Source organism: Sarcophilus harrisii, chromosome 2, assembly GCF_902635505.1.
Source record: "Sarcophilus harrisii chromosome 2, mSarHar1.11, whole genome shotgun sequence".
In the NCBI taxonomy this organism is placed as follows: Eukaryota; Metazoa; Chordata; class Mammalia; order Dasyuromorphia; family Dasyuridae; genus Sarcophilus; species Sarcophilus harrisii.
Genome location: NC_045427.1, coordinates 197603964 through 197627381, shown reverse-complemented (window position 1 = coordinate 197627381; position 23418 = coordinate 197603964). Strand labels below are relative to the sequence as shown.

Sequence of the window (23418 nt, the reverse complement as noted above, 5' to 3'; positions counted from 1 at the left end):
GGATTGGAAATGGACTAATGAATTTTGTTAGTACAGGGAATTCCCAGATAAAGCAATTTCCTCTACCACTGCAGGTTAATACAGTAGATAGATGGGCCTGGAATCAGAAACACTTGAATTCAAATCCATCCTTATACACTTACTAGATGTGTGATCCTGGCATGATATCCCTCTTCTTGCCTCAATTTCACCTAACTATAAAATGAAGATAACAACAGAATCTATCTCTTCTAGGGTTTATGAGTTTCAAACTAGATATTTGCAAAATGTTTAGCAGAGTACCTGGCATGTAGTAGGTATTTGTTCTTCACTGCTTCTCTTTATTAATGCAGATTAGCACCTTTTCTGCAACTTTGATTTAGATAGCTTCTTGGAATCTTGAGACTTAAATGCCTTTCCAAGGGATAGTCAATATGTATTAGGGATGTGACTTGAACCCAGATCTTTCTAACTGGGAGATTATCCAGATCATGCCAGCATGTTATAACAGAATGGATAGAAAACTGACCTCAGATACAAGAGGATTTGGCTTTAAGTTTTCAATAAAGCATCTAATAAAAAAATTTAAGATTTTTGAACAAGGTAGTGACATAACTTAGACCTATGTGTTAGGATTCTTTTAGCAACAGTTTAGATGGTGGATTGGAAAAGGTAGAACCAGGAGAGAACAATTAGATAATTAAAATAGTTTAGGCTAAAAGGCCTCAACTAGGGTAGTGACATATATGTATTTGGAGTGACAAATGTTTTTGGAGGTAGAGTTTATTTTGGCAGTGAAGTAGATGGGGCCTGATATAAGAGAGGTAGAAGTGTTAAAGCTAATTGAACTTTTCGAGTCTGGGTCTTTTGGTTTCTCACTTCACAATATGTGTTTATTATTATTGAAGCAGATGTTGTTTGACCATTTTATGCATGTATATGTGAGGGAGGAGTGTGACAATGTATGTGTATGTGTGTGTGTGTTTCTCCCTACTGGAAAGAAAAATGCAGATAGTGATAAGTACGCTGCTTGCTATCATTATTGGGTTTATTTTTCTTTGCCTGTGGAGGAAAACCAGAGCCATTTTTTCCCCTTTTGTAGCCTCTAGCCAAATTTTATTCTTTTAAAATTAAAGCAGGGTTTTCATAGGTCACAGAAAATTGTAGATCATATAATCCAACCTTCCTAATATTACTCAAGGACATTGACAAACTCAGTTGCATACAGAAAATTAGGATAGAAGTGGACTTTATGCTCTGCCATGGTTGTTGTAGAAAAGAATAGGTTTAGAGGATATTCTTAAGCTATCTTCTTGATTTTTGTCTCTTTGAAGAGGGAATATACTCTTCCCCTCCCCCCCCCCCCCCCCCTTAACAAGTTGGAGAGAGGTAGAGTTAAATTTTATGTAAGGAAAACTTCTTAGCAATTATAACTTCCTAAAAGTAGAATGATAGATAAATCATTTATATCATTATTGTTCTTCAGGCAGAAGAAGCTAAGTAATTTATATACATATGGGAGTTGGACTAGATGAGCCTTTCAATCTAAATGTGATTGTGAAACTGAGGCTTAGAGAGAACTTAAGAAAAGTTACATGGTAAAGTAGAAACAGAACTTGACTAGATCCTACAATTTTTGCCTCCATTCAGGCCAGCGTTATTTCTGCTATTAATTTGTTTTTTCTTTTGAAATTGTTGTAGTAATCTTTTTCTAAATCTTAAGTTGAAGTTTATGTATCCTTTTAAATTGTTACATAGATTGTCCTTATATTTCTTGTTTTGATCTTGTGGCATTTTGTTTGTTCTAAAACTACTGGAAATGAATTTCATGATATAATCATTAAAATCATTTCTTGTGATATTAATGTTTTTTCATTAGATTTTTTGTGGTTGGTCTGAAGTATTTCTCCATGCCAAGAGGCATAGTGGATCCACTTTCTTTAACATATACATTTCATCAGTTTTTCTTCTTTCAAATTTGTCCCTGAAAATCCTTCAGTAGGATGTAAAAGCTTATTTTAGTAATTCAGTAATAGATTAGAATCTAGAAAGCCCTATGAGTTTTTTATTTTAGTTCTACCTTGTGTTTTTTTAAGGAGTTGTAATTTTGTCATTTATAATAATGTTATTACTTTGATTTTTTAAATTAAATGGTAGTAAAAGTGTTTTGCACATTTTATGATAATTTTAACTTAAAAAAGTTGGATGTAGATATGAGGTTTGAGTTTTACCATCCTTTCCTCAACACTCTGATTCTGTGCTTTCATGGTATAATTGTCAGATAATAAAACTGATATAAATAAACATCCCAGAAATTACACCTCTAACCTAGAACTTTCCTTCAGGTAGTCTTTCCTTCAGATCAACATTTATCCAACAGTGCTGTTGTTGTTTAAAAAAAAAAAAAAAAAAACTTTTCTCAGTACACAGGCATAATCAATTCTCTCCATTGCTCAATATTCAATGAATTATTCAGTAAATTTACTTTAATTACCTTTATTACCCTACTTATTTCACATAGTTGACACTCTAACCATATTGAATTTCTTGCCAGATGTATTATATGCCTCTGCTTCATGCTTCTTTCTTCTTTATACCTGAAATATTCTTTCCCCTTCTCCATATTTTGAAGTACCTAGCCATTTTTTAATGTCATCTCAAAGACTATTTCTTCCTTGAAGCCTTACTTCATTATTTTACCTGAAGGTGATTTTCTTCTCAATAACTGATCTTAGAACCTTATATGAAAACATTTTACAGATAAATAATGTAAAGAATATATTCGTCTTCCTATATATTTGATTCCTTAAAGACCAAGACTATTGGATATAATTTGGCTAGTGTTTATTCAGTTTTTTTTAAAAAACTTCAAAGCCATGTCTAGGTATTGAGAATATAAAAACAGAAAAAAGAAAGTATGGACCTTAAGGAGTTTATATTTAATTTGGAAGATAAAACATGTACACAGATAAATCAGTACCAAATATATATGAAAATAAAAATAAATTTGACAATGAGAGACACTAACATTTGAGGGTAGAATTGGGAAATGCCTTATCTGGAGAGTGGTACCCAAATTGTGCTTTGAAGGAATCCAGGGATTCCAAGAGGAGGAAGCAATCAGGAAAATGGAAGTTAATGCCATAGTTTTAAGTATGGGAAGATAATGAGGTATTTCAGTACAAGGGGATAGAAAAAGTAATAGGCCAAACCTCAGTGGCATTATAAATGCATTTTTAAAATTGGAAAGGATTAAGATTTATTTAAAACAAATTTAATTATATCAGTAACACTATTTAATTGTTGTAAATTCCAGTTCAAGGCTTTTCCTGTTAAACAAAGGTAACATTTATTAGAGGAAGTTAGAAATTATTGATTCCACTTAAGTCAATTTCAGACATTTCAATTTTTTTTAAAGATACAGTTAATTTTCAACTTTTGTAGGATAGAAAATGGTGCAAAAGTAAAAAATGTGAATGTTGATATGATGAACTTATGAGAAAGGTAAGGTTCCTGTGACTACTGAAAACTATAATATTTCATTGGAAATTGCTGAAAACACACTTTACTGCACATAGTTCTTTATAAGGTAAACAATGAAAATATGCAGTGAATGCACAGGAAACGCTTTACTCTTCAGTGATAGATTGAACAGATCTGTGAAACACCTGATAGGATACCAGCCTCTTCACAAACTTGTGAGCATCACACCTCTCGTGTTTTCTCTTTTGCATAGAGTTGTAAATGTACCCAGATGCTGATGCAGAAGTGAAAATGAGATTACTGATAAAATCATGAAAGTTAAACATTCAAATGTTGAGGATTGACTGGATTTTCTTCTCTTCAAACATGAAAATTCAAACAGAAGTACAAAAAAAAGATTGGATATGAAACTGTGAGCTTGGGTTATATAATCTGATTAAAAGAAAAATGCTTACTAAATTGAAGAAGTCATAATATAGATTTAAAGGTGGGTTTTTTTTTTTTTTTTTTAAAGAATAACCAACTCTCCTAAGGTCATATGGGTAAGAAGTGTCCAGAAGTCAGAGATTTGGAAAGGGAAAAAAACAGAAAGATGAAAGCATTATGATTTCCCCCATGGGGCTATCATAGGAGGGTAGTGATGAAACAAAGACTCCACAATTAAGTAGCAAATTAATTTTGATTTTTGATTGACAATTTGATTGATTTGCTTGAGTTAAATATTTTGACAGTTAAAATATGTTGAGATAGTTGATAAAAAGCATACAGAAACTAATACAGACATTATTGCAGAAGTAAAGGGAAGAAGGACCAAAAAAGTGAATATTTGATTATAAACTTTGTAGTTATTGAAGAGATACTTTTAGTATTGGTCACTGCACTGTTCTGGGGATCCTGAATTCTTTTGTTTTCATTTATGTTAGTTAGGTTATTGTATACATTTGCTTTAATTGTACTACATAATTTTTTTTCCTGTGTCAGTTCATAAGGATCTCTCTAATTATAACTAAAAATCTCTAACTATAACTAAAAAAGTTATTTTTTTAAAATAAAAATTTATAAAAATATGACCCAGTAATGTTCTTTTACAGTAATGTATCACAATTTGTTTAGCCATTTTCCATTTGATGGACCTTAGTTTTCAACTCTTTCCTGCCACAAAGTGTTGCTAAGAATGTTTTAATATATGAGTTCTTTCCTTCGGTCTTTAATCTCTTTGTGGTATTGTTGGCTAAAAGGTTACACACAATTACATTTCTTGTCTACAGTTTCAAATTATTTTCTAGTAGGTTTTCCTCATTTAACGTTGTCCTTTCTTGTTATTTAGATTTTCCAGTTAAGAACAAAACAGAAAAATTCATAATGGAAATTTAGAACTTCCTTTGTTGAAAGGATTTTCCTGTTAAATATTGTATTTCATTATTATTAGATAATATATATTTTAGATGTTATTTTATCAGTGTGTATGTCACCTATTCTAAAAGTATTTGTGGAAGTGTCTCAGAGATTTAGGAATTTTAGGAATCATAATATTTTGACACAGAGCTTCCAGGGAGAGTAGGTCTACTATTATACAGACTGCTGTAACCTTTGTTTCTGTTATGAAATGTTTTAGAAAATATGCTAGGTATTGAGTACTAGGTACAAAGACAAAAGTAAAGCAGACTCTGCTTTTAAAAGGATTTATAAATGTTCTTTTGGGGAAATAGTATTTTTATTCCCTCCCTTCAGATTCATCTCTCGGTCCTTTGTAGTCTGACTACTAGTTTTCTTAGTCAACTGAAACTCCTCTCTTCAAAGGTAATATATCTCTTAATGGGTAAATCTTGGTGGTCTTTTTTCAGGCATCAACTTTCTTAATCACTTTGATGCATTTGGCATCACTATTGACCACTTTTTTTCCAGGAAAATCTATTCTTCTACGGATTATTGTGACACTGTTCTCATTTCTTTTCTAATTATCTGACTACTTCTTCTTTGCCGGATAATCATCCATTTCATACTGCTTAATTGGGAGTGTATCCAAATGCTCTGTCCTGAGCCATTTTTTCTAGTCTCACTCCTTTGGTGACCTTATTGGGTTTATTGTCTTTTTGAAGATGACTCACAGATACCCACATACATATATAATATATATTCGTATTCAGTTTCTCTCTTGAGTTCCAGTTCTGTGTTACCATTTGTCTAATGAACATTTAAAACTAAATGTCACAGACATCTCAAAATTCATCATTTTCTAAACTGAGTTCATTATCTTTCCTGCATTTAGACTATTTTTGTCTAACGATACTATATTTCTAGTCTTCTAGTTTAGTAACCTCAGTGTTATTCCAAGTTTCTCACTCTCACAAATCTCTCTACTTGTTGCCAAATCTTGCCATTTTTAAACTCTACAAACATCTCATAATCATCTTTTTTTTTGTTTTTTTTTGGTCCTTCTGTTCACATAGCCACCATATTAATTTATATTAGGGATTCTTAATGTGAGATATGTAGACCCCAGAAAGATTTATTGCTCATTTCAGGAAGTTTGTGAAATTGAGTGAGGGATATATATATATATATATATATATATATATATATATATACATACACACATACATACACACACACATATACATATACACACACACACACACACACACACATATATATATATATATATATATATATATATATGGATTTCAATATAAGGTAACCTTTGTATTATTAGCATATATTTTATTTTGTGCAGTCTATAAACATTATTTTGAAGAGTTTGTAGATCTCACCAGAATGATGGAGGACTCCATAGATTTCACTAGACTTCCAAAAGGTTTATATTCATACTTTAGACATTGCTCATCATCTCTTACTGGGTTTATTGATGTGGCCTCAAATCTTACTTCTAAACTCTACACAGTTGCCAAATTTTGTATTGTATTTTGTATGTATTTTCGATAAATACTAATCTCACCATGTCATCTCCCAACTCCAGGGACTGTTAACTGTAGGATAAAACGGAAACTCTTCAGTTCGCTTTTAAAATCCTTTACAATGTCATCAAGCTTTCTTAATTTTTTTTTTCATTTTAACTGTTATTTTTTTTTTTTTAATTGCTTTTTGTTTTTTTGCTGAGGCAACTGGGGTTAAATTATTTGTCCAGGCTCACACAGCTAGGAAGTATTAAGTGTCTGAGGCCATATTTGAACAAAGGTTTTCCTGACTTCAGGGCTGGCTCTCTATTCAGTGTACCATCTAGCTGCCCTGGTTTTCTGTTTTTAAAAAAAGTTTTATTGATATATTTATTTTTACATTACAAACATTTAGATTATCTCTACTTTATTAGAGGTCTCCTGTAACAAAGTAAAACAAGTAAACTAACAATAGAGAGATCTCATCTGAAATTGTATGCAGCATTTTGTATCTGTAGTGTCTGTTACCTCTATATTTAAAAAAACAAATTAACAGATTTGCTTTTCCAACTACCTTACCACACTGGGAAAAAACAGGAAAAGAATTCGTTGTAACAAATATGCATAATGAAACAAAATATTCTCTCAGTGACTGTTTAAAAGTATCTATGTATCATTCTTCACTTTCCATTATCTTTCTCTTATGGATAATATGTTTCATCATTAGTTCTCTGGAATCATGAATGGTCATTGTATTCAGCATAATCCTTACAACTTTGAAAGTTATTTGTTTTTAATGTCTTGTTATGAATTAATTATTTTCCTCTTCTCATTTCATTCATCAGTCTGTAAATCTTCAAACTGTTTCATTTTAATAAAATAGATAGTATAGTCCATGTTGTTTTTGATTTTGCCTGCTTCAGTCTTTATCAGTTCATGTGTTTGAACTCTGTTTCTTCACCTTTTTACAGTACTCTAGAATTCCATTTGATTAGTACAGTACAACTTACTCAGCTATTTCTCAATTCATGGGCATCCCCTTAGTTTCCAGGTGTGGGTGGGACCTTTTCTGTGTGGCAAAAAAAAAAAAAAAAAAAAAAAACACACACACACACAGAAAGAGTTGTTATGAATATGTTTGTGCATAGAGGACATTTTAATTTTTCTTGATTCCTTTTGGGTATAGATCTATCAGTTGTATAATTTGGTCAAAGAGTAAACATGTGGATAAGAGAAGAGACCAAATTGAGGATTGGAAGGTTTTGCAAAGATAAAATGGATTATTTTGATTATATAAAACTAAAAGGTTTTTCCACAAACAAATCTAGGGAAAAAATTGGGGTGGCAAAAGGGGGAGAAAAGCCTGACAATAAATTTCTGTGATAAAGATCTCACTTTCAATATATATAAAGACCTGATTCAGTTCATTTTCTAATTGATAAATAGATATGGCCAAACAGTTTTCAAGGGATGAAACCAAGACATTTATAGCCATATGAAAAAGTCTTCCAAATCACTACTTATAGAAATACAAATTAAAACAGTTCTAAGATTTCATCCTCATGCCCAGCAGAATTGCAAAGATGACAAAAGAGGAAAATGATAAATGTTGGAGAGACTGGGAAAACTAAACAAACTGAGGAAGTATTGGTGAACCTGTGAATGGGTGCAGTCATTCTGGAAAGTTGTTTGTAATTATACACAAAAAGTTAATAGTGAATATTCTTTGACTCATATTTATTATCTAGACTCACTATACATTACTCTCTGTTCTGTATTCCCTACTTGTCTTTTCCATGTCACGGTAGCTGGTGGCATAGTAGCTAGAGATCTGGGGCCTGGAGTCAGGAAAACTTGAGTTTATATATTATTTCGGGCACTTACTAGGTTAGCTGTATGTGCCTCGGAAAGCAACTTAATCTCTGACTCAGTTTCCTCTATAAAAGGGGATAATAATAGTACCTTGTTTGCAGGGTTATTGTAAGGATCAAATGGTGTGTGTCTGAGTTTATCATGTAATACTTCATCTTCTGTTCCAGTGTCTATGTATTGGCCATCTACCATGCTTGGTTCTACTGTTGCTGCATTGTTTCTTGATACTTGTTATGTTTAGCATTCATTTATTTGTTGCTTTTTACTTAATATATTATTATTAAACCTTGATTTTGATTCAGATGATTAAGCTTATGAAATTATTTTGTTTTGTAGCCATGCAGGATATACTTACTGTGGGTCTTGTGCTGCTCATGCTTACAAACAAGTGGATCCAACCATTACGTAAGTTATATGATAAAGTGTTTTTTTTTTTAATTGGGAGAAGTTTGGGAAATGAAAAATAATTGTTTTGTCACAGAAAGTAAATGACTTTTGAAATTTTTGATTATTTTTGACTTTTTTTTTTCTCCGGGGAAGTAATTCGAGTTAAGTGATTTGCCAAGGGTCACATAGCTAGCAAGTGTTAAGTGTCTGAGGCCAGATTTTAACTCAGTTCCTCCTGACTCCAGAGCTGGTGCTCTATCAATTGTTCCATCTAGCTGTCCCATTGATGGATAACATCCTTAATTATATTTTTATAAATATTTTCCCAAAATTCCCCATACCTCCCTTTTATTTGATTTAGAATTTAAGTACATTCTTAAATCTATGTCATAGGGTTTCCAGGGGATAAGATATTTTATCTTTGTTTTTCTGATAAACCTAAAAATAGAAAAGCAATATGCTGAGTGCTGATGATACAAAGGCAAAAACTAAACAGAGACTTCCTTCACGAAACTTTTGTGCTATAGAGAGAACATAGTATGTATGCAATTACATTTTATTGTTCTACTCCTTAAGTATAATTTAAGGATGGGATAAGCTCTAACAAGTGGATGGCTCATCAAAAGCGTCACAGAGGAGGCAATATCTGAACCAAACTTTGAAGGAATCTAAGGAGTCCAAGAGGAGTTAGGGGTCGGGTAGATGGCTTGTGATGGATGGGTGACAATTTAAAAATCCAGTATAAATGAGAGCTTATAGAACAGCTAGATCATATAGTGGGAAGAGGCCTAGATCTGGAATCAGAAAGACTTGAATTCAGAGATGATCCTAGCTTTTTACTGTGTGACTTTAGGCAAGTCACTTACCCTCTGCTTGTCTCATTTTCCTTACTTGTGAAAATGAACTGAATAATAGCATCCCAAGTTTGTCATAAGGATCAAATATGGTAATATTTGTAAAGTCCTTTGCAAGCTTTAAAGTACTATATATAAATGTGATTGTTCATATTGCTGCTGTTATTATTATTGATGTAGTGGGAGAGGGATCAGTAAGATCTGGGGTTTAAATTAATCCTTTTCATATATACTCTACAAAATTGTAGTTAAGATATTGGTTACAGCATAATAATTTCCCAAACTTTTACATCATGTTAACATATCTGTGAGTGTTTAAATTTTAGTATTCCATAGCATGACTTTTTGGAAATGTAGAGAGCAAAATTTGGATAAGGGGTAGGGACAACATTAATTAGTAGTAAAAGAGGAAGATCTTCACTAAGATAACAAAGAGAGCAAAAGAAGTAAAGAAGTCTCACAAAGAAAAAGATAAAAGAAATTGAACAGAATCTAAATAGTAGGCAAAGAAGGCAGAAGATTTTTTTTTTTTAAAAACTTGTTTGATACAGTTTTAGAAAAAATTTCTTATTAATTGTCATTTAGCAATGAAGTATTAGTAGTAGTGATGTATAAAAAGAAAAGTAAAGAAGAAACTGAAGAGGTGGGCAATTATTGTAGAGATGAGGCAGATTTAAGATGCTTTATTTTATTTTATTTTTTTATTTAATAGCCTTTTATTTACAGGATATATACATGGGTAACTTTACAGCATTAACAATTGCCAAACCTCTTGTTCCAATTTTTCACCTCTTTCCCCCCCCCCCCTCCCCTAGATGGCAGGATGACCAGTAGATGTTAAATATATTAAAATATAACTTAGATACACAATAAGTATACATGACCAAAACATTATTTTGCTGTACAAAAAGAATCAGGCTCTGAATTATTGTACAATTAGCTTGTGAAGGAAATCAAAAATGCATGTGTGCATAAATATAGGGATTGGGAATTTAATGTAATGGTTTTTAGTCATCTCCCAGAGTTCTTTTTCTGGGCATAGCTAGTTCAGTTTATTACTGCTCCATTAGAAATGATTTGGTTGATCTCGTTGCTGAGGATGGCCTGATCCATCAGAACTGGTCATCATCTAGTATTGTTGTTGAAGTATATAATGATCTCCTGGTCCTGCTCATTTCACTCAGCATAAGATGCTTTATTTTTGCTTAAAGCACAGCTCTCCTTTTTTGATGTCATGTTCATTTAGATTATTAGCCTCTTGAAGAATAAACTATCTAAATCATGTTTGTATCCTCTTGTTTACCTAGCTTGTAAATATTAAAGGTTCAGTGAATATTTATTGAATTAAATATAATCCAATCCTGGCTGAAAAATTGACAGAGATAAAGATGAAACCTTAAGATAAAAAAGAAAAATTGGAAATGAAAGTTATGAAACAGGAAAAGGGATGAACAAATATGTTAAATAGCATTAGTTGATTAAAATATAAAGAGCTGGAGGAAGGGAAGAGATGATTTGATAAATGATGAATATATTAGAAATATTGTATTTAGTAATAGAGGACTATGTTAAAATAAAGTAACCATAATGAAAATGTTACGGGAGGCACCTACTAATGGCTGTTGGGGATCTAATTCTGACCAGTAAGAATAGATCTCTTTATGTGAGAGGATGATAACACTACAAGGAGACTGAGAGGCAGTTGCATTCTCTGACCTCTCTACTCTTCCCTCTTCCCTCTTCCCTCCAATTTATTTCATTCCCAATCCACAAGCAACATCTGCATCATTAAAGGCAGATTTGCAGTTTTTTCAAGGATGTTGTGTGTGTGTGTGTGTGTGTGTGTTTTTTGATTAAAAATTTGTTTTTTAATGACTCACATGATTATTTGTGTTAGCCTGGAAAGCTGACTTCTCATGTCTGTAGGTTGGGGAGTACTGTTGCTGTTTCCAATGATTTATTAGATAAAAGGTTCCAGATTTTAAGTAGAAATATGGAACATTAAGATGTAAGTATAATTTTCATTCATTCCTTTTGGAAAAAGCATTTGGTAAGGACGATATTTTATTTTTTAGTTATTATTTCTTCAGCTTTTCCCACAAGACTTAAAAAAACAAACAAACAAACAAAAAAAACAAGGCTGCTTTCCACAAGTAAGAATAAGGGAAGGAGATATAAATAAGAAGGGGAAATTGAGGTAACTCAGAAAAATGATATTTCTTTATATAAATCCTGTTTATATGTAAATACATAGATTTAGATTCTTTAGAGACATTATTCTTAGATTAGTAAGCCATATAAGTTAATGCTTCCTAAAATTTAAAGTTTCCTTTTAGACACAGGTATTACATTTAGAATCTGTGGGAAGTGATATACTTCTGCATAAATGACATTTTAGTCTACCTTTTGGGAAAATGGCCAAAAGGAGGATGGGTAGACTATTTGTGAATGAGGAAATATAAACACGAAAATATATCTTTAATAGAGAAATTGAAAAGTTAAAGTACCAATTTCCACTCATTTGAATGGAAAATTAACAAAAATTAGCAAAAAAGGGTCAAAAAAAAGGGTCAAATTTAGTGTTGGTGGGACTGCATTTGGGGAAGTAGTACTGCTAACACATTGATGATTAGCCTGTCATAAACATACATTTTAGAAACCAAAATTCATTGAGTCCTAAAACTAATCAGACATTTGGACCCACTTATTTCAGTTTTATCCTCAAAGCAGCAAAAGTAGAAACAAGAACTTATATGTACAAAATATCCACAGTTGTGTAATCACAAAAAATTTAGAGCAAAATATCCAAGTGGAGATTGCTGAATAAAGTATGACATTCATTATAATGCTTTGTGAAGGTGATATTAAAAAACTACAAATATGAAGGACATCAGGAAATATAGAAATATCCTATGATGCAATAAATTCAGCAAAGCCAAAACTTTATATACATTGACTACAATTATATATATGTGTGTGTGTGTGTGTGTGTGTGTGTGTGTGTGTATATATATATATATATATGTATATATATACATACAAAAATCTAGAGTTAGAAAAACTAAGCTATCTAAAAGAGAAAGGGCATGCTAGAAAGGCACTAAGTGTTTTTAACAAAACATTATCTCCTTTGATCCTCACAACAACTCTGGAAAGTTGGTGTGATTTTCCCAATTTTACAATTGGGGAAACTGAGATAAATAGGTAAAATTACTTGCCCAGGGTCATACAGCTATTGAGTACATAGCTCTACTCAGGTTTTTCCTACTCCAATCCCAGCTGTATCTACCCACCCCACCAGCCCTCTCTCAAGGGATGCTGAGTAAATGCATTTTGTTATTGTTGTTAGATGCTTCTTGAAAAATATAGATTATTTCCTTGTTTGTGTTGTATTTGGTACGCTAAATGTCTAGCACATACTAGATGTTTAGTAAATGCTTATTGATTGATGGAATTTATTTGGTTCTATCTTAAGTGCTAAAAATTTATGTAAGATTTTATATCTTGTATGTTTATTTGTTTTTGTAAGTGTTGATTATGATAAAAATTCCTTATAGGGAAAAAAAGAATATTTTCTTTTGATGATGGTATTAGTACAAGAAAAACTTTTTAAAATTAGCTAATTAAAAGAGAATCAGTTTTACAAATAATGGGGCATAGCTTCTAGTCTAGTTAGCGATCATTCCTACACCCTCTCCTATTAAGAATCTAATTATTAAATTCTATTGTGTTTCCCATAATGGTTAATGGCGTCTTTCATTATGAATTAAATATTAATTTAATATATACATTTATACTATACATATAATGTAAATATATATTAAATTAGAAAAATAAAAAATCAGATTAGCTGTTGATTATATATATACTAATTATATTCATATTGTAGAAAAGTAATTTGGAACACAAATATTATAATTTCTAAAAACTGAGAGAGGCCTTTATGAATTAGTCTAAAAGTATTACTGTAGCAGGTAGAGAGCACAGTAGATAAAGTGGAGGGTCTGAAATCAGGGAGTCTCATCTTCCTGAATGGAAATCTGGCCTCAGATAAGTACTAGCTGTGTGACTTCAGACAAGACACTTAACCCTGTTTGCCTCAGTTTCCTCATCATGAGCTGGAGAAGGAAACTACCTCAGTAGAAACCCCAAATAAGGCCCAGAACAATGGGACATAACTGCAACAATTTAATAACAGTAACAAAAAACAGTAACAAATATACTACTCAAAAATGTTTGGTTTTTAATGAATATCTTAATACTCTAATATTCTTAACTAAAGAGATAATAAAAAATGGATTTGCTGGAAGTATACTAAATGCTTGATCAAAATTATATATGGGAAAGCTTGAAGACATAGCCATTAAATAAAGTTATAAATTTTGGTAAGTTTTAGGAACCAAATTACCCAAGTGTGATTGCTTTTTATTTTCTTGGCAGGAGCAATGATTCTTCCCATCATTTTTCTCTTCTCTTCTCTAATCCCATTTCCCAGATAAGCACTGAGGAATCTTTAGAAATTCAATAATCACTTTTTTCTAGGAAGGAAAAGATAAGGGGAGAAAATAGAAGAGTTACCAAGTTTCCTGGTCCATGTCATTCTTTGTTTTAGATTTAAGCTGACTCTTGATTATGCCTATTTAGCTCATTAGTTTTACGCTTTAATTACCTTAATGACCATATCTGGGAAAGGACATAACAGTTAGAAACAAACACAGAATAGTTGATTGGTTTAAGATTGGAAAAGGAGTATAACAAGGCTATATGTTGTCACTTTATTTAACTTATATGCAGAGTATATCATGTGAAATACCAAGCTAGATGAATCAAAAGCTGGAAGTAAGGATGCCAGGAGAAATAATCAGCAATCTCAGATGTGTAGATGACGCCACTCTAAAGGCAGAAAGTTAAGAATTAACAAACTTCTTGATGAAGGTGAAAAAGAAGAGTGTAAAAACTTGCTTGATGGCTTAAAAAAAAAAACCCTAAGACCTTGGCAACTGATTTCATCACTTCCTGGCAGATAGAGGGAAAAGAAATGGAAGCACCATCAGATTTTATATTTTTGATCCCAAAGATCACTGCAGACAGAACTGCAGCCCTGAAACTAGATGATGCTTCCTTCTTGGAATGCAAAGTGATGGCAAATCTGGACAGCACACTAAAAAGTAGAGCTATCACAAACCTGACAATGGTCTACATAGTCAAAGCTAGAGAAATGTATACTGTAAGACTTGGACTAGAAGAAAAATTTAGTGCTGCAGAATCAATATTTGAATTGTGCTGTTAAAGAATATTTTTGAGAGTTTCTTGGATAGCAAGTAGATTAAATCAGTCCATACTTAAAGAAATTAATTTATGCTATTCACTTAAAGGCCAAATGCTGCAGCTAAAACTTAATTAAGTTAATAAGAAGATGGGATTAATTGGAAAGCAAGACAAAAAAGAAGGTAGAGTGTGAGATGGATAGATAGTATTATGGAAGTGATGAATATGAATTTGGGCAGACTTCAGGATAGTGGAAGATGGAAGGCCTGGCATACTGTGGCCCATGGAATCATGAAGAGGTAGACAAGACTGAACAATTAGAAGAAAACCCCTAACATTATAGCAATTGTTTTAATCCTTCAAATTGTTTCGTTGCACTGCATTTTTTAAAATTTTGAAATGACTGTGTTGCTGTGGAGAGAAGATGATGTTAGTCAACAAATTCTGGTGATGAAATAAAACTAGACCAATTTTCATCCATTAAAAAAGTAGTATTTATATTTCAAGAAAAGAGAAAGATAATATTCTATACTGTTCTTTATTTTATTTTTCATAGTCTTGCATCTATTTGTGTTGTGGGGTGTCTGTGCTTGATTTTTAACATGTCATTGGGAATCTAGTTGGGGGTGTGTTGTGCGTTTTTCCTGCTGAAGGAATTGTCAGCCATTGAGAGGCAAAATCAGTTGTGTCTTATATTGTACCAAATTTAAAAAAAAAATGTATAGTTTAGTTTTTTGTTTATGAGAGTACTTTTTAGTGGACCAGAAAAAGGATGGTGTTTCATATTGCTTTTACATAATTCTAAAAGTACTATGTTTGTACACCCTGAAAATACAACAACGATAGTGTTCTATTATAGAATCCTCTTTTATGTAAAAGGGATGATGTTTATTACTTTAAATATGTTATTTTCTTATAAAATTTTAGCTAAAGTGATCTATTTATATATATATATATATATATATATATATATATATATATATAATCACTGTCTCTCTCTCTCTCTCTATATATATATATATATATATGTCACTATATTTAGCAGTTTTAGTTGTTGGGAATAGGAATTATTTCATTTATTTTTTGTGTATTCATAGTGCCTAGAACAGAAGCTCTTATTGATATAAAAATTAGGTAGTGAGTTTAGATTTCCTTTGGCAATATACATTTACTACATATTTCAAAATGGCAACTTCCTTTAAATTTTGTAAGAGAAATGCAAAATAATTTCCTCCCGTGTTGATTTCAGAATGTTTCACTTCTTTTATTATATGGTGGTCATCATTACTTTAGACTAGAAACTTCTGTAGAAATTTAGTTTTCCCCACTTTCCTACCAAGCTTAGCTGGGTTGAGTACTTGATTTTGGGAGGTGGGGAAGATGAGGGGGGGCCAGTGGTTTTCATTTTTTGTATGCCATTCTAAATAAGGGAGAAACTTGTAATTGTACCTGTATGGCAGGAGAAATTCTCTGAGATAATGAAACCAGATTAAAGGGGCAGGGGGGAGGGAGGGAGAGCAATATTTCATATCTGTAATCATTTCAGATTGTTTTTTTATTGGAACATGATTTTGTAGAAATTCAATTTTCCTGTTTTTGTTTATGTTTAAATTATTCTAGCCGAAGAATATTCATCCTTGGGCCTTCTCATCATGTGCCCCTGTCTCGATGTGCACTTTCCAGTGTGGATATATATAGAACACCTCTGTATGACCTTCGTATTGATCAAAAGAGTAAGTATTTAATAAAATTATAAGTTTATTAAATAGCTTTGTTTTTAGTTTAAGTAGGTATTTTAGCATCTTAAATGAAAGGATCTAAGTTTTAATTAAATTATATTTTTAAATTATTATTTTTTAAATTGAAATTCATTCATAATAACAAACAAAAGTTTTTTTGTCAAAGAAATCTATCAGCAAAATAGGCCTGTCAATTGTCTCCCCGAGTTGTAATTTTTTTTTTTTTTTAAAGCAAAAACAGCACTGTGGCCAAGAGTAGGACACTTGTATCACTGTGTATGATTCAGGGCAACATAATGAACATGCATTAGTTTCATTTTTTTTTTTTCCCCATACATGTTATTTATTATGTGAATTAATAGTGGAACTTTTTTTGAAGTTCTTAGTGACATAAATTAACCCTAAAAAAGGAGCTGTTAAGGTAAAGATGCTATGAGATAGATAGTACCTTATAGTGAAATTTGTCCTAAAAAGGATTCCGTAAAAATCCTCATCAAAAGCACATCTCTTATAGGAGAAATCTGAGGATTTCTCAGGGGGAGAAAGGTAAATAAAAGATGGGAATAAGGATGTATATTGGACTGTTGAGAATTCCTTGAAGGTACTAATAAAGACAGTCTGGGAAAACCTAGGTTTCCATGTTAGGTAGCTTAAGTTTGGGTACGGTGTGGTTTAAGCTTCAGTTTCTTAGTTACAAAATGATATCAAAGGGGTTAAACATTGTGATTAGCACTCCTTAAAAGAAAACTATCATATAATTCTATCATGTATATTATTTTTTCTCTGTTTAAGATTTTTAAAAATTAAAACAAAAATAAAAGTAATTTCTGTATAGATATACCTGATATTATACATTCGATACATTAAACATAATTTTGAAATCGAATAATATTTCAAATGAAATCAGAAACTCTAACATTTACTGATTTGTATTTTTTTTTGGTGAATCATTTTGTAAAACAAAGAATCTAATGTTTCCTAACTTTTTGTCAGGGCAAGGCTTAATAGTCGATTGCTTACAAGGAAGATACACTTACATTTTTGCAGTAGTAACATTTTGTTTTTAGAATAGAGCTTTATTATTACTATATTCTATATCAATTGTTTTTTAGAAAATACATTATTTTGAAAATAGAGTATTAAAATGTTCTTGGTTTTAGATAGTTTACCTGTAGGAAGAAATTATTAGGCTATCAATTTTGAGAGAACTGTCACCCTACTAATTTTCTTTTATAATATTCAAAAATTCTTTTTAGTAGACTATCTCTTAACAATAAAGGATGGTTTTTGTGGTTGTGTTTTTTGTGGTAGAATAAACATAATAAATTCAAGGGTTTTAAGAATTAAATGCCATTTCTTCTTTTGGTTAAAAACAAACTACAAACAAAATCCCTGACACTTTTAACTCATTTACACAGCATTGTTATTTAATATGGTAAGACATGCCTTTCTTTGATTATGAGACCTTTTAAGCTGGTGTGATACCTCACTAAACTAATGTTCTGATCTTCCATGAACTTCATTTTGAAGTTCTGAGAGAATATTCTGCTTATATACTGGGGAGTTTCCATCTTTTGGTGGGTTGCCAACATGTCTGTTACTTACATGCTGGAGGGAGTGAGATTGAAAGGCCTGCAAATTCCTTGTCTGTCATTAGCCTGGTGAGTAGGTAGATCAATGTTTTTCCATGTTTCAACAGTAGCTCATTTTATCAGCTATGTTTTGCCAGGCCATGCTAAGTAAATTAAAAAACCCCAGACCTAAAGTCGACTTTTTATGTAATGTGAATATAGTAGTTTTAAAATTGAAGTTTTTGGTGGTTTTTTTTTTTAATTGCTTATCCAAGCCCTATTATAAGGAACATAAGCGACTACACTCTAGTCTGTATATTTTTGCCTTGTAAAATGTTGCCTAATTTACATAAGATTAAAGAGAGTGCTGTTAGATTTAAAGTCATTCCACACATTTGCACTCATCCCATGCAATTGTTTTTGTGGCTTGTTCCTTACTTCCAATGTGGATACTTGCTAATGTGCTTGTTTTTAATATATTTTGAAATTTTTTCAGTTTATGGAGAACTATGGAAGACAGGAATGTTTGAGCGCATGTCTTTGCAAACAGATGAAGATGAACACAGTATTGAAATGCATTTGCCTTATACTGCTAAAGCCATGGAAAGGTATATTGTTTAAAAAATGTCAGTCCAAAAGAAAATACATATATAATTGTGTGTGACTTGTTAATTTGAATGAAATAATTCATTGAATGAGGAATTACAATCTTTCTTTGATTTATCTAAAATTAAGTGAAATAAACATTTGAGATTGCACTTCCTTCATAGAAATAGATCAGTTTATTTGTAAAATATGAGTACTTTGAGTCAACTGATCATTTTATTAGACAATGTGATAAAGTTGACTTAGCTAATCTTTTATCAAATGAGGATTTCTCTAAATTAGTATTTTTCTTCTATACATCGGAAAAGATCTTAAAGCCATAAAAGTTCCAAAAGCTTCAGTAATACTGAAAAATAAGATGACAACCATACCTTAAAATTCTTATTTATTAATAAAAATTTTTAATTTTTAAAATATTTTCCTATTGAAAGAATAATTGCATTTCAGGAGATTAATTTTCCCCCTCCTAAATTTACTCTTTAATAGCTTACTAGAAAAACTGTGAAAGTTAATCACATCAAATCATAGCTTTTCCTTTGCATTTTGCTCTGTTAAATTTTTTTTTAATTGTTATTTTTCTTCCAGAGTTTCAGAGCTATTGGAATGTTTTTTTTTTTTTAATAACTTTGAAAATGTACGAGTCAGAAAGAGTATATTAAAATTGTTTTATGTAAACTGTTAAAATATTATTACTGTAGCTATATAACACATTCTGGTATTGCCAAACATTTGGCATGCAGACATCTTGAAAACACATTGCAGTATATTTATGTCTGTTTTATCTTATTCCTTAGACAGTCTTATAAATTCAGCAGGACTAGAAGATGATTATTCTTTTGGAGATATTTATACCTCTCAGAAGTGCATTCTGTATTCTTGTCAGAGTTACCTTGGTTTAATCTGAATTATATAATTCCCCTGATAAACTATTAAAACATTGTAATTAACTCCATACTTGAGGTCTGTTGGACCATGGCAGAGCCTGTGGGTGAGTGGGAAGGAAAGAAACAGGACATTTATTTTGGTATCCTATTCAAATTCTTGTCTGTATTTTATTAGATTGCTGTTTATGAAGTTTTATCTTCATATTTTATTTCTTCTTTTTTTACCTTATTTTAATTTAAGCAAGTTAAGGACAAAATCAGAGATAAAAATCACAAGTTAAAATATTGACTGTTTGTTAGCTGAACTTTCAATTAATCAGTGAAATTAAATGTTTTTGGAGACATTTTAGAAACTATCAATTTTATTTTAAGAATATCAGTTATAATACAAAATATTGCAGTTTCTTATCCATTTTCCCCTAAAGTTGTCCCTTTAAAAATACTCTTTTGGTTCTTCTGAAGTATGGAAGACCCGCAGTTAGATACTTGTACTTTCTGAACTTCCTTTTAACCAATTAGGTGTGCTTGAGCTATAGGCATTCTTCTGTCTGATGGTAATAGCCATGGCATCCTCTTACAGGGAGATTTTGTTGGAAATGACCCAACTTAACAGAAATTATTTGAAAATTGAAAATCTGAATTGTGAAAGAAGCTCTCCAATATTTGGTTAAAAAATATTATATTCTTAAAGCAATATTGATTACTATTTAAATACACCCACTATGTTCTACTTTCATGTCAGTGAACATCTGGAATATTTGCACTATACTATAATATCACTTTTTAAAAGTTTACAAGACTGGAATGTATGTAGTGGATGGCAACCATCATGAAAAAGTCTAAAAATTCATATTATATAAAGCTCTGCTGAAGAAACAGGAGTTGTAAAAATAACAACTACTAAAGGGAACATGGGGAAACAGATACATTAATGTACTTGTCAACTTGAACAGATCTCGTTCTTGAAAGCTATTTGGAACTATTCTTTGAAAACTATTAAACAACAATATTACTGCTAAATCTATACACCAAAGAGATAAAAAATAAAAGGGGAGGGGGGAAAGACCAATATATGCAAAAAAAAAATTATAGCAATTCTTGTATAGAATTGGAAATCAAATGAGTGTCTATATCATTTGAGGAATGGCTAAATAAATTATGGTACATATGTATAGTATGTACCATATGGTACATACTATTGTACTGTAAGAAATAATCAAGGAAGGGGTGATTGAGAAGATTTGCAGAAACTGATATAGAATAAAGTAAATAGAATAAATTATACAATGTAATATTAGAACAATATAGTGACCAATTATGATTGTAAAGGACTAATGAATGATGAAACAAGCTACACACATTCTGATAGATTGTTGATGGACCCAGTCACATGTGATTAGATTTAGGTAGTTTCAGAGGGGGGTAGGGGGGAGGTGTTAGCTCATTGGGTAAAAAGATCCTAGTTATTAGCTTTATTCAGATAGGATGCGGATAACCTCTTTTCAAGAATGTTCAAGAAAGGGTTTCCTAGACAGATTAAGGAAATTAGATTAGATCTCTAAAAGTTCCTTTCTGGAAGCGAGCTAATGCAGAGAATTGCAGTGCCTGGCCTGGAGTCAGGAAGAGTCATCTGAGTTCAGATCTGCGTTTAGGCACTAGTTGTGTGCTTTGGCAAGTCACTTAACCGTATTAGTCTTAGTCTTCTCATGTGAAAAGACTTGGGGAAAGAAATGGCAAGCCATTCCAGTATCTTTTCCAAGAAAACCCCGAATGGGGTCATGAAAAGTCAGACATGACTAAACTATAACACTAAAGGTTCCTTGTGAATTAATTGAGTTGTTTCAAATAATGAATATATAGTTTGTTGATTTTAATTAATAACCTTTAATTTGTTATTATTCAGAGAACTCTAATTTGGGTAGATTTGAGTATACTTTCCTTTGACTTGATTTCCTCTTTGAATGTAAAAATAAGATTTTTGTTCTGTTGATTTCTCTTTAGAAATAAATTTTAAAATCATCATTGAGAAATTCGGGCCAGTTAGGTGGAATAGTATTTTAAAAACTTGTTTTACATTATATGGCATCTCTCTAAAGGTAATTATTTTTATAATTATAATTAAAGCTGTGGAAAATGTTTTCAAAATGTGAGGAAACACTGGAATTTAGTTTTAACTTTGTTGTTAAGCCTAGGTGTCCTGTTAGAATTTCAGTAACGGATTACCCTTACTGAAAGATTAGATTCACAGTAGATAGAAATAGTTAATTTTTTTAAAATTAGGATTTAGAACAATTTTATTTTTTTCAAAGGCCACTTTCTGCACAAAGCCTTTCTTGTTCTCTATTCTTTCTCTTCTCACACCCCAGAGAGCTTGCATTTTATAAATGAATAAATGACTTTTTTTTCCCTGAAGTAATTGGGGTTAAATGACTTGCCCAGGATCACTCAGTTAGGCAGTGTCTGAGATTAGATTTGAACTCAGGTCCTCCTGACTTCAGGGGTGGTGCTCTATTCCCTGCACCAGCTAGCTGCCCTGAATAAATGACTTTTTATTAAGCATTTATATACTGGACATTATAATTACAAAGATGCAATTAGAAGACTAAGGCAGTCCCTACTTTTTAAAGGAGATGATGATTTCTTTAGGGAGAGACCAGTACAGTTCAACCTCAAGGCACATGGAAATTCATGGTGGTACTCAAGGTTCTGTGCCAAGGCAGATGGTAATGCATCTTCGTTTGTGTCTCTTCCATTAATAAAACCATATCCATTTCTGATGTTGAATCATTCATGAAACCAAGGACTCTGGTTTTGAGAACTTTGTTTTCTGAATCTTTAGCAATTCTGGCTGCTGAACTGCTGGTGAGGCAGCTGCAGTACCTGCAGAAGTCCTAAAAAGGGCTGTTGACTTGGGGTCCTCTGCCGTACTGCCGTATGAGGGAAGTTAATGACTATGAATTTGCTCCTTCTTTTCATGTTGCTGCTACATCTAAGAAACTAACTTGCCTTCCCACTTGATGACAAGATATCCTAAGATGTCTGAGATGATTTCTGTGAAGCATAATCTAGGACCTGCTAGTTAGTCAAGAATAATGAGAGTTTACACTCACATGGTGGGTCCAGTTTTAAAGCAAAATGGGCTCACTTACCCAAAGAGAGAATTGTGGTCTGATTTTTGGAAAGTAGGTGTTCTTCCAGGTTTGGCCTGCTTGCAGAGATTAGAAGGGACGATGGCAAGGTGTCCCGAGATATTTGTGGTGGATAGATATGAAGAATATAACCAGTTGGTAGTTATAATCTATTTTCATATTTACACACAAAATTTTTGTGCAACAAAAATAAGAACTATTATTTAGGTTATTTAAAAAAAAAATAACTAAAAGTATTTAAAATCCTGTTCTCAAATATCCACTGTGGTTATTTATTTATTTATTTTTGGGCAAGGCAGTAGGGGTTAAGTGGCTTGCCCAGAGTCATACAGCTAGTAAGCATTAAGTGTCTTAGTCTGCCTCCTTCTGACTCCAAGGCTGGTGCTCTATTTATTTTGCTATTTTGCTGCTCCCCATATCTATTGGTTTTTTATTGAAGACAAGAATTTGAAAGTCCTCAAGAAAGAATATAAGACAGATACATTACAAGGCTTCACTAAAGATCTACCACCAATTATATTACCATTACAGACATTTATAATCAGTGATTTTTCCTTTTTGTTACTGCTTTCTCCAGTTAGTTCCTTGAGAAGAATGACTTCATTTTTTGTCTTTGTATCCCCATAGTGGCATCATAAAAGGTAGCTAATAAATGATTAATTGAATGATAATGTTCCATATGAATGGTTGTTCCAGATTCTAATATTTTGTTAATTTATAAATTTTCTGATA

The 23418-nt window shown here is 31.8% G+C and overlaps 1 protein-coding gene across 2 annotated transcripts in view; it reads left to right on the top strand.

Moving 5' to 3' along the window:
- MEMO1 (mediator of cell motility 1) overlaps positions 1–23418 on the top strand; it is a 118182-nt gene that overhangs the window by 62407 nt on the left and 32357 nt on the right. The window contains exons 3-5 of one of the 2 annotated variants that reach the window (XM_031951228.1): positions 8565–8633; positions 16358–16470; positions 18544–18655. In XM_031951228.1, coding sequence (XP_031807088.1) covers positions 8565–8633; positions 16358–16470; positions 18544–18655 — 294 coding nt within the window. Of the gene's footprint in view, positions 1–8564; positions 8634–16357; positions 16471–18543; positions 18656–23418 lie in introns of those variants that run through there. The other variant, XM_023494606.2, reaches the window with a different exon arrangement.